Source organism: Lotus japonicus, chromosome 5 (genome assembly GCF_012489685.1).
Source record: "Lotus japonicus ecotype B-129 chromosome 5, LjGifu_v1.2".
In the NCBI taxonomy this organism is placed as follows: domain Eukaryota; kingdom Viridiplantae; phylum Streptophyta; class Magnoliopsida; order Fabales; family Fabaceae; genus Lotus; species Lotus japonicus.
In genome coordinates this window covers 12,334,802-12,347,107 of record NC_080045.1, presented here as the reverse complement: position 1 = coordinate 12,347,107, position 12,306 = coordinate 12,334,802, and the positions used below count along the sequence as shown (strand labels likewise).

The 12,306-nt window shown below is 34.6% G+C and overlaps 1 protein-coding gene across 1 annotated transcript; it reads left to right on the top strand.

Annotated features, from left to right (window-relative positions):
* Positions 1 to 1,194: 1,194 nt before the first annotated feature.
* Positions 1,195 to 4,838, top strand: LOC130718054 (uncharacterized). Its single transcript, XM_057568503.1, has 5 exons — positions 1,195 to 1,720; positions 1,818 to 3,017; positions 3,098 to 3,771; positions 3,845 to 4,133; positions 4,268 to 4,838. Exons 2-5 carry the CDS (start codon positions 1,965 to 1,967, stop codon positions 4,601 to 4,603), a joined length of 2,352 nt encoding a protein of 783 aa, XP_057424486.1. The 5' UTR covers positions 1,195 to 1,720; positions 1,818 to 1,964; the 3' UTR covers positions 4,604 to 4,838.
* The last annotated feature ends 7,468 nt before the right edge of the window (positions 4,839 to 12,306 follow it).

The following is a 12,306-nucleotide window of genomic DNA, read 5'->3' as shown; positions in this document are numbered from 1 at the left end:
AATGAAGATTCCAACATGCAACTTGATCATCACAGCCACGACATTCATCAAACATAATTAACAACAACAAAGCATACCAAGGAGAATGAAGACTGAACTTACCTCGTTAACCAGAGCAGTGAGCTATGACGGAAACGGAAGAATAGGCGACCAAAACGAACTCAATGAGAATGGTGAAAGTGAAGCCTGAACGTAAACGCGAGTGTTGGCTATTGCAACCCTAATTTTATTTAGTATTTAAAAGTTACTTTTCAAAAAAAAAAGGCTTAATAGCACTTTTGGTCCCCCACGTTTCAAAAATGTGTAAAAAGAGTCCCTCACGTTAAAAAATAGCATAATGGCACCTCGACGTTAATCTCCGTTAGCAGTTTTGGTCCCCCACCTCATTTCCGTTAGAAACTTAACGTTTTTTGTCTGACATGGCATTTTTTTTGATGTGGCATCAAGACTAGGAGAGAGAGAGAGAGACAGGTTTAGGGGGGAAAATTAACACGTGAGAATCACGTGAGTCTTCTTTACAACCTTAATCCATTCCCAATTTTTAACCTAGTTCCCAAATTACACAGAGAGTATCGCGACGGTGACGACCAAATCGAGAGGAACGAAGGCCGGCGGTCGTGAGGGAACTGCGATTGCGAGTGTGAGGAAGACGGTTTCTGGGTAAGAAGGTCATTGGTGGTGAGAAGCTGGTCCGGAGGTAAAATCGAGAGGAACGAAATGGCGACCGACAAAAAAGGTGCATCGAAGAAGACCCCTCGAAGGCAAAAGAAGAAAACTCCGACAAAAGAGACGGTGGTCCCAGAGACGATGGTCCCAGAGAAGATGGTCCCAGAGAAAACTCCATTTTCAAAATTGGACTTTTGGTTCAATGGAGATTTGCCCACAAACTATGTTTCCAGGTATATATTTTATCCATGTCTCTATCTCGTGAGTCATGGTTGTTGAAGGATTTCAGTGCATTGATGTCTGTTATTTAATTCATAAGTTTGTTTGGTATATTATTTAATTGAATCCTACTTTTTTAATGGCTTCCTTGTCTGGTTTGTGCTTGCATGTGGTCCACGAGATTCCCTTTTCCACTAAAGTGTATTGTATTATATTGTGTTGTCTCTTCTGCAGGCCTACTGTTCCCCATAAGATAACCATGAGTGTGTATCATGGGGGTGAATTGACATTTGACCCAACTATGTCCTATCCAAGTGGGCTTTGCGAAGTCTAGCATCCGTATGATGTGGATCTCCTTTCATCCATTGAATTGGGTAAGATTGTAAAATACCTGGGATATGCCAGGTTCAAATGTTTGTGGTATAGGCATGTTCAAATTGATGGGTCTGTAAGCTTTAGTCCACTTTCCAATGATGAAGATGCTAGACAATTCATTGAAGATGTTAAAGATATAGCTGAAGTTGATCTATATGTTGAACACATAGTGGAAGAGGCAGATATTGTTCCTCTAATTGCTTACAAGAGTGCTGAAGATATTCCTGATGTGTTGCAAGTTGATTCTGATAGTGATGATGAAGTATTGCTAGACAAGGAAACTGAGGCAGTTCAAGTGAAGGAAGCTGAGGCTAAGGGAGTTCAAGACAAGGAACCTGGGGTTGTACAAGACAAGGAACCTGAGGTTGCTCAACACAAGGAACCTGAGGTTGTACAAGACATTGATGAGGTGCATGACAAGGAGCCTGATTCAGTGCAAGACAAACAGATTGATGCTGAGGTAATTAAATTATCCCTTAAATTTTGTTTTAAGTTCTGAATTTAAGTTAGCCTTTAATTTATCATGAAAAATAGATTGATTTTAAGTTGTGTTTCAGGATAATCCTCATGTTCTTGTAAATGAAAATGACAAGGGGATAGATAAGGGAAAAAGAAAGGCCAGTGAGGCACTTGCCAATGATGAAGATGAGGATTATGATACTGAATTTGATCCAGATAAAGAAGAGGTACCCTCTGATGTTTCAATGGATGACAGTGACTATGAAGAAGATTGGGATTGGCTATGTGTGCTTCCTAAAGAGTCTCTGCTGAATATATCTGAGGTCACTCCAGATCCCAGTTTTGCAGAAGGGTCTACTGAGCCATGTACTCAAGCTGTGAATGAGTCAAGGAACCTTGAGCCTAGTACATTTGCAAACTTTGAAGATGAGGATGGTGACTCAGAGGACTTAGAAATTCCAGCAGAGAGTGATGATGAAGGACATTCTACAAGGAAATATCCTAAGTTCAAGGCTACTGAAGATGGGGAGTTGGTCCACTTTGAGCTGGGTCTGACTTTCATGAATAAATATTTGTTTAAGGATGCTGTCAAGGATTTTGCACTGCAAAAGAGGGTGGTAGTTAAATGTGTTGAGGAATGTCCATTCTATCTGAGAATTAGCAAGACTCCCTCAAGGCCTATCTGGCAAATTGTAAGCTTTTCTAACACTCACAATTGCTGTAGGACTGCTACTAATAGGCAGGCAAAGACAGTTTGGCTTGCTAAGAAGTTTATGCAAATTCTAAGACACACTCCAGATCTGAAGGTGACTGGCTTGATAGAGGAGGCAAGGGTCAGGTGGGGCATTGTGATAGGGAGGTTCAAGGCATATAGAGAAAAGGTGAAAAGTCTGGAGATGTTGCATGGTGCAAGTCTGGAGCAATACAGTCACCTGAGGAAATATGCTGCTGAGTTGCTGAGAAGTAATCCTGGGTCGATAGTCATAATAAAATCAACAGTGGGAGTACATGGCCCAGTCTTTGAGAGGATCTACATCTGCTTTGAAGCTACTAAGACTGCATTTGCCAAGCATTGTAGACCCTTAATTGGGTTGGATGGTTGTTTCCTTAAGGGACTCTATGGTGGTCAACTTCTCTTAGCTGTAGGCAAAGATGGAAATAACCAAATGTTTCCAATTGCATTTGCAGTTGCAGAAGCTGAAACTAGGGACTCCTGGACCTGGTTCTTGAACATTCTTTTACATGATCTGAATAGTGTTAAACTGCAGAATTGGGCATTCATCTCTGACCAGCAGAAAGTAATAATTTTGTGTAGATCTTTTTCCTTTTATCCTTTTTAAATTATGTTATGTTGTTTAATTATATTGTATTGTGATAGGGATTGGTGCATGCTATTGCTGATTTGGGTCCAGACACTGAACACAGATTGTGTGTGAAGCACTTATATGACAATTTCAGGAAGAGGTTCTCAGGAGAAGAGTTGAAGAATACTTTATGGTCTGCTGCAAGGGCTAGCACAGAACAAGAATGGAAAAAAGCTATGGACAACTTGAAAGAATTGAATCAGGATGCTTGGCTGGAAATGATGCATGTGCCTCCAAAAATGTGGACAAGATCAGCTTATAGCCCACACACACACTGTGATCTCCAAGTTAACAACATGTGTGAGGCATTTAATAGGTCAATCTTGGAGCATAGAGTCAAGCCTATTATCACTTTGCTCGAGGGGATCAAATTTTACCTCACTAATCGCATTGTCAAGCAGAAAGATCTAATGCTTAGGTGGAGGAATAGTCAGTTGTGCCCTATGATTCAGCAAAAACTTAATATTGTGAAGGAACATTCAGACAGGTGGAGACCTAACTGGAATGGTGATACTGCTGATGGACTATTTGAAGTTCAAAGGGACAATGATAAGTATGCGGTGAATCTAGTGCAGAGGACATGTGCTTGTAGGAGATGGGATCTGACTGGGATTCCCTGTGTGCATGTTGTGGCTTGTATGTGGTATAATAACCACATACCAGAGAATTATGTGGACATTTCATACAAGTAAGTAACATTTTGTTTAGTTAAGTATTACTTAATTTGTTTTCTTTATTAATGCTTCAATTATGTTTTTCAGGAGGTTCACTTTTCTGAATACATATTCCCACATAATCCTCCCAAACAATGGGCCTAAATTATGGCCAGATGTGGAAGCACCGCCTCTGAATCCCCCTTATGTGAGGAGGGCCCTAGGAAGGCCCAAAAAACAGAGGAACAAAAGAAATGATGAGCCTAGGAACCCTAATAGGATGAGGAGGATTAGTTCAACTGTGAGATGTAGAAGGTGTGGAGAGCCTGGACACAATAAGAGAACCTGTAGAGGCAAAATAGCAGCTGATAGAACTATCCCAGTTGGAGGGAATCAGGTAAACAAATTGTTTATAAGTTGTGAATGACATTGTGTTTAAGTTGTGAATTAAATTGTTTATAAGTTGTGAATAAAATTGTGCTTAAGTTGTGAATGGCATTGTGCTTATGTTTTGTTGCCTTTATGTTTCAGGATAATCATCAGGTTCTTCAACCTGAACAGAGAAGAGGTGCTGGAAGAAATGGTAGGAAGGCATTTCCTTCAGGGCCTGGTGAAACCTCCTCATCTCAATTCTCAAGCACAGGCTCCTGCAGCTTCCCAACCCCCTGCAACATCACAACCCCCTGCTCCAGCTACACCTGTTACCACTTCCCAACCACCAACTGCTGGAGCATCATCTTAGCCCCAACAAACTGGAACTGCCACTTCATCTCATGCCAATGCTTCTGCTTCAGGGACTCAACCTGCACCAAGGAGGAGAGGAAGAAAGAGGAACTTACAAGCTACCCAGTAGTGTTTTGTTTGTAATAGTTGGATTAAGAACTATTTTGTGTACTGAATTAGGTCATTTTCGCTTGTAATGAACCTATTGGAATCACTTATGTTTTGAGGGTGTCATTGCTGGTGTTTTGGATGGTAGAAGTTTAGAATGATGGCTAGAATGATATTTTGTAGGTCATTTTCAGTTGTAATGAACCTATTTGGCTAACTTTGGATGGTATTTAGCCTGGTATTTATGTGAACCTATTTGGATGGTATTTATGGTCAACAACATTACTTGCATTGAAACAGGTTTATTTTGGATGATATTTATGTTAACATGTATGCTTTTGTTAATTCCCTTCCATTTCTTGCATTGAAACAAGGTTATTTTGGATGGTATTTATGTTAGCCTTATGTTAACATGTATGCATTGAATCATATATTATGTTAGCCTTTAACTTCTTGCATTGAATCAGAAACATTACTTGCATCATCAACTAAGTCATGCTTTTTTGGTTCACAGGATACAACTAAATCAGAAACATTACTTGCATCAACATAAACATCAACTTTTCATTACTTGCATCAACATAAACATCAACTTTTCATTACTTGCATCAACATTAACACCATCTTTTCATAACTTGCATAAAAAAGGGTTACATTAAGTTATCAGAAACAATGCCATTCTCAAAAGGGTTACATTTAAGTAGCCTTCAACTATGAGCCCTAGGATCTCTACTTCCTTACATAAGCTACAAACAACACAAAGTTCAGAAACAATGCCATTATCAAGCAAGCAACCAAGATTCTCTCTTTCTTCTTCAACTCCTCATTCTTCTTTGTTAAGACAAAGATCATCTTCTTCTCCCTATCATTGACATCAGCATCATGCCATTGAAAGAAGTTGCAGATCTTCTTACATGAACCTGCACATGAATCAGGCAAATTAGATTGAGGGAGGAAGTAAGAGTAAGCTCTTTCAATCACCTTTCATACCTCAAATAGCCCACAACCGTAGAATCTTCTGCCACGATTCACTCTAGTCCATGTCGTCACCAGTGGGCTTTCAACACCACAATCACACAACACAACTCTTCGCCTCATCTCAGAACCAGTGGAGGTTGAAGTCATGTCGCGAAACACAGCATTTCCATGGGAATCATCATCTCTTCTTCGTGATTCATGTACCCTACGACGCAAATCGGCATCGAAATTCCAGGAATTAGGTGTGGCTCCAGAACCTCCCGTGGTTAGGGTTCGCGAATTGGGGATTTGGGGAGAAGAACACGACTCTCTGTGTAATTTGGGAACTAGGTTAAAAATTGGGAATGGATTAAGGTTGTAAAGAAGACTCACGTGATTCTCACGTGTTAATTTCCCCCCCCCCCCTAAACATGTCTCTCTCCTAGTCTTGATGCCACATCAGAAAAAAAAATGCCATGTCAGACAAAAAACGTTAAGTTTCTAACGGAAATGAGGTGGGGGACCAAAACTGCTAACGGAGATTAACGTCGAGGTACCATTATGCTATTTTTAAACGTGGGGGACTCTTTTTACACATTTTTGAAATGTGGGGGGGCCAAAAGTGCTATTAAGCCAAAAAAAACAAAAGAGCTTTAAATATAAGTTTAAAGTTGTTTGGCAGTTTTCATATTTTTCGACCTTCAATTCTTACTAGCGTTTTTACCCCGTGCGTTGCACGGCAAATATTGTTCTTTGAATAAGCAAAGAGCATTGAGTGTACCCATCTTGGTCAAGTTCAATAGTTATCATTTTCTGCTTTGTGCCATCTTTCTCAAACTCTTGTTCTCCACTTGCTCCAGTGAGAATTCTAATTACATCTCGTCAAAGACAAATAAAAATGTAAGGAAAAAATTATGAACTATTGTTCAAAAAATCAAAATGCTACAGAGGGGTTTATACCTATAAGGAATGACGTATCAGTGTCCTTATACATTATGTCACAAAGTGGAACGAAAGAGTATAAGGTTAAGTTGATAGCCTTGTTAGGAACCAATCGTACAGAAGTATGAATATCAAAGTTGATATTGAATGGATGCGAGGTTGGACGAAAATCACGACCGCTTTCACCAACACCAAAGAATGAAATCTAATATACACGTCCATTACTTAGCAAAGACTAAAATCAATAAATAAGAGTCTTCTTAACTGAAGCATTAATCTTACAACCTTGGAATTTTAAAAGTAAAAAAGATAAGAGATTTACCAACCATAAAAATTGATATTAAAGCAGGGTGAGTAATTAAAAAATGTTATACCTTATCATCCATAAGAACCATGCCCATAGAAAAGGGAATCATCGAACCATATAAGCTCGGACTTAGCCATAAACGATTGACTTTTGCAACAATAGTCCAGTTCTCTTTGGAGACATCGATTTTGGCGAGATCGTTTATTCTGACAGCCATCAGAACAAAGGTTAATTTCAAAGATATCAAGTGCTGGAAAATGGATGGAATGATATGTCATATTTGATGTTCCATTTGGCTAAAAATCATCTATAGAACATATGATTTGTCATATTTGATGTTTGATTCTTTCCAAATTCAAATAATTTTGAAAAATTCGCATAAAATTTGGCTAAATATTTGACTGGAAAAAACGAAATAATTCCTGCATTAAAATGTAATTAATTGTTTTAAATGGAGTTTTTAAAAAGAAAACGAATTTCACTTTTATTCCATATAAAATTTATTAGAGTTGACTATAAATTAATATAATTAAGTGGTTTATGTAAGGAAATTGAAGAAAATTAAAAATTAATTTCGAATAGTAATTTCCTTAAATAGATAGCTAATGAATTTAATAAGTAATTAATTATTTAAAACGTATTTCCTTAAAGGAAATTATTTCAAAACATATTTGCATTGATTCACGTCATTAATTAATTTATATAAGGAAATTGAAGGAATTAATGAATTAATTTTGAGTATAATTTCCTAAAATAAATAATCAATGAATTAAAATTTAATTAATTATTTTACATGAGGTTTAAAAAAACAATTATAGCAATAATTGACTGGAAAAACGAAATAATTACTGCATTAAAATGTAATTAATTATTTTAAATGAGGTTTTTAAAAAGAAAATGAATACAACTTTTATTCCATATAGCATTTATTAGATTTTTTATGAGTTGACTACAAATTACTATAGTTAAGTTGTTTATGTAAGGAAATTGAAGGAAATTAAAAATTAATTTCAAATAGTAATTTCCTTAAATATATAGCTTTTGAATTTAATAAGTAATTATTTTTTAAATTTTTTTCCATTCTAAAAATAGAAATTATTTTAAATCAAAGAAAACGCGATTCATGTCATTAATTTATTTACATAAGGAATTTGAAGGAATTAATCAATGAATTTCGAATAATAATTTCCTTAAACAAATTGTCAATGCATTAAAATGTAATAAATTATTTCAAATTGGGTTTAAAAAAAACGAATACAGCATTTATTTAATATAGCATTTAATATCTTTTATGAGTGCAAATACAAATTAATATATTTAAGTGATTTATATAAGGAATTTGAAGGAAATAAATAATTAATTTTGAATAGTAATTTCCTTAAATAGATAGCTAATGAATTTAATAAGTAATTAATTATTTCAAAATATTTTCTTTTTCATTTTGAAAAAGGAAATTATTTCAAAACATATTTGCACTGATTCACGTCATTAATTAATTTATATAAGGAAATTGAAGGAATTCATGAATTAATTTCGAATATTAATTTCATAAAATAAATAATCAATGAATTAAAATTTAATCATTTATTTTACATGGGGTTTTAAAAAAAATAATTATAGCAATAATTGACTGGAAAAATGAAAAAATTACTGCATTAAAATGTAATTAATTGTTTTAAATGGGGGTTTTAAAAAGAAAACCAATACAACTTTTATTCCATATAACATTTATTAGATCTTTTATGAGTTGACTACAAATTACTATAGTTAAGTTGTTTATGTAAGGAAATTGAAGGAAATTAAAAATTAATTTCGAATAGTAATTTCCTTAAATAGATAGTTTTTGAATTTAATAAGTAATTAATTTTTTAAAATGTTTTTTTCCATTCTAAAAATGGAAATTATTTTAAATCAAAGAAATGATACAAAACCATAAGCTTTATTCATTGATTTTCCACACACGCAAATTATGTATTTTAAGAATATATGTCGCTGATGCTCTGAAATGATGGAAATTAATAAAAAAATGTTTGTAAGTATATAAAATTACACAACCTCAATATATATCTTGCATTTCAAAACAGAGTCTCGTTAATTATAGGGAAAAATTGTAAACACAGGTAGAATGAAAGATTTGAATCCATCTAAAATAATAACATATAATCATAAAAGAAACAATTGTAAATATAAACCGTAGTTTATTAATAAACCTTGAAAAGTAATATGCAAAACATAAATCCAAACACTTTCCGTTTCCTGGTATCAAAAACAAAAATAAATATCAAAACTAACTTGAAATGTAAAAAGCAGTAGCAAAAGAGAGATGATTTATAATCAATCTTTATTCTTGTTCTACTTGGATAACAAATATGAGAACCATGAACGGAAAGCTTATTTCTCCTCCTTAACAAATCTTTATTCTTGTTCTACTTGGATAACAAATTTATCATCACTTTCTATTCATCATATCTTCTCCTTCTTGACAAATTTCAAAAGCTTATTTCTCCTCCTAAACAACTTTCAATACATTTTGTTGGCAATCATCAACTACAATTGAAAAGGACAACAACTCAGTATTAGTTAACGGAATCAAATCAGGTGTAACAGGTCAATTGAATAGAAAGTGCGAAAAAATACCTTTTGATATGAGAAGGTTGAAACTTCGTACTTGCAGAAAAAGGATGGCAAAAACACATTTTGAATATGTGATGAAATCAACAATAAGAAGTTTGATTTATAGAAAATGATTTTGAAAATCACATTTAATGGGGGACAACCAAACCAAATTATAGGGAAATCAATGCAATTAATAAATTTGTGAGAATTGCTGTGGCTGTGACACTTGTCAGCCAGTGAGGGGGTGGGATGAGAGTGCATCTTAGAATGTCATGTGTCTAATTCTTTTGGATAACGTTGTTCTTTTATAAAGTATATAAATTCTTCTTCTAAAACTAAAATTGTTGGATGAATAACATGTGTCATTCATACATACTCATCTGAACATTTTGTCAAATACTTGGCTTGCGCTTTTATATACATGACGCAGATATCAAACCTTCACGACACTTTTGCCCATAAGTATTATAGAGATCAAACACAATGGTCAAAGGACATCCAAAGGAAGCAATTTTTCAATTTAAAAAAGTTTTTATCCACTCAAGTGACTCAACCCATCTTTGCAGATACGATAATTTCTCTGTTGAAAACACTAAAATTAACCTTTCCATAACACTATGGTAGAGAATAAATACCTTGTGAAGCAGAGTTGTAGCCTGACAGGGGATGCCCTCTGACAGCATTGTAATGGTGAAGAATGAAGTTGGATAGTTAGCGACTTAGCGTATCCACACAAGAGATGGGAAATAAAGTATAGCTTTTTTATAAAAAGCTCTTATTGATAGTCTTGGCTTATAAGTTACTTTTCTTCATTTTCTTTGTAAAGTTTAAGGAGCTTATTTTTTAAGGAGCTTATGTTAAAATGTGTTTGGCTCAGCTTTACCTTAAAAGTGACTCACAAGTAAGAAATATGCTGGGCCAAACACTAAGAACCCAATTTCTATTTCTATTATTTTCTCACTCACCCCAAAAAGAAATTATTTTAATATTTTTTTAACATATTAATTTAAATAATATATTAAATAACCATAAAAAAATTTAGGTTAAATCATCGTAGTACTGGGTGGATCAATAATATCTAAGATAAGTGATTTAAAAATTTTACTTATCTTAAATATTATTGGTCCACCTAGGACTATGACGATTTAAAGCAAGTTTTTCCTTGAGTTATTTAGACAAGCCATTAAATTATTATTGCTAAGTTAAAATTATTTATTTAATCATATAAATTTAAGGCAGTTTCTCTAGTACCTCTCTAAAGGTAAAAACTAAAAAGGTTCTATACCTTTGACTCTAATTATTTGACATGTTTTCTCTATAATAATTTTTTTCAATTTACAATCTATTCTTTTGTATTCTAAAAAATCCATTGAAGGGTATCATACGCTCTAATTTTAATGAGTACCGGAAGAACGCCCTAAATTTAATTAAAAAATTAAATAATTTAGTAATGGTAAAAATATTGATTTTACTTATATGAAAACAAATAAATTTTTTTATTATCATTTGCTACTACTCAATTACTAACTAATATCAATCAATATATATTAGAAAAGAAGAACTTCCATCAGGCTAATTTGATGATGTGTCACTCCCAGATTAATTCTCAGGCCAATTTGATGACGTGTCACTCCCAGATTAATTCTCATTTGAGCTTCTCTTATGTTGACACGCGTCACACTTAATTACGAAATAAAATCTTGACATATCTTATTTCAAAATAAATCAATCTTGACCTATTTTGATTTAAATCTGAGAAACTTTTTCATAAAATATTGGCTTAATACATCAGAAAGCCCCTGAAATTGTAAAGGGAATCAGTTCCAAGGCCTGTTAAATTTTCGCATCAAATTGGGTCTCTAAGAAAACAAATTTAATTCAATTAAGGACAAATGCTGTCAGACTTCAATTTTGTCCTAATCATCAATTACACGTGGCTTTTATAATTTTTTTTAATTAAAAAAATAAAAATAAAAAATTTCTAATTCCAACTCAATTATTTAATCAGAATTTTTTTTATCCCTAATTAATAAAATCCTTAATTAAAAAAAAATCCCTAATCTAATAATCCCTTAACTAATTATAACCTAATTATCTCTCTAAATCAATTTCTTCTTCTTCCAAGTCCAGATCCAAGATCTTGGATCATCATCTTCAACCTTTCACAAGCTCATTGTCCACTAATTCCAGATCACCATCAGTTTTGCACTTGAGAAATTTGATATCTTCCTATGAAATAATTAGGAGCAACAAGATCGAAGCTTGTCCAATCTCTGTGTTAACAAGAGCAAATTATTTTGTAGAAACATCAAAGATGGGAGTAAGCCATGAATGTTTTTTTTTGTCTAATCTCTCAATTAGCTTCAACTAGAGGCAGAAACAGGAACCCTAAATCGAGTAGAAAGAGATGGAAAAGGCATGACTGAGGTGTATGTCACCACCTCTAGCTACCTCCCACACCACTGCCGCACCGTGACACCACCTCCATGCCACCCAGAACCTACCACCACCATCAACCAGAAACCCAGAACCGACCCACCTCCACACCACCCAAAACCTACCACCACCATCAACCAGAAACCACCCACCACCATCACTAACCTCTTCACGCCACCCCAGAACTCACCACCACCCCTCAGATCCATCAAATTCAGAAAAATCATAACAAGAATAAGAACCTCCTCAGTCACCAAACCACCAACAAGTTTGCAAATCGATTAAATGTACAAAGCACCACCAGTATTGGAGATGCAGGGGAGATGAGAGAGGAAAGACCCTCCTTTAAAAAAAAAACTCCCCGGAGTTTTGGCCGGAAATCTTCGCCGGCGGCAGAGCACGGCAGAGATGGAGATGCCTCCATTCGAGGTTGAAGGTTGGGTGGGGGTTAGGGTTTCGTTTGGGTTGGGTTAGGTTGGGT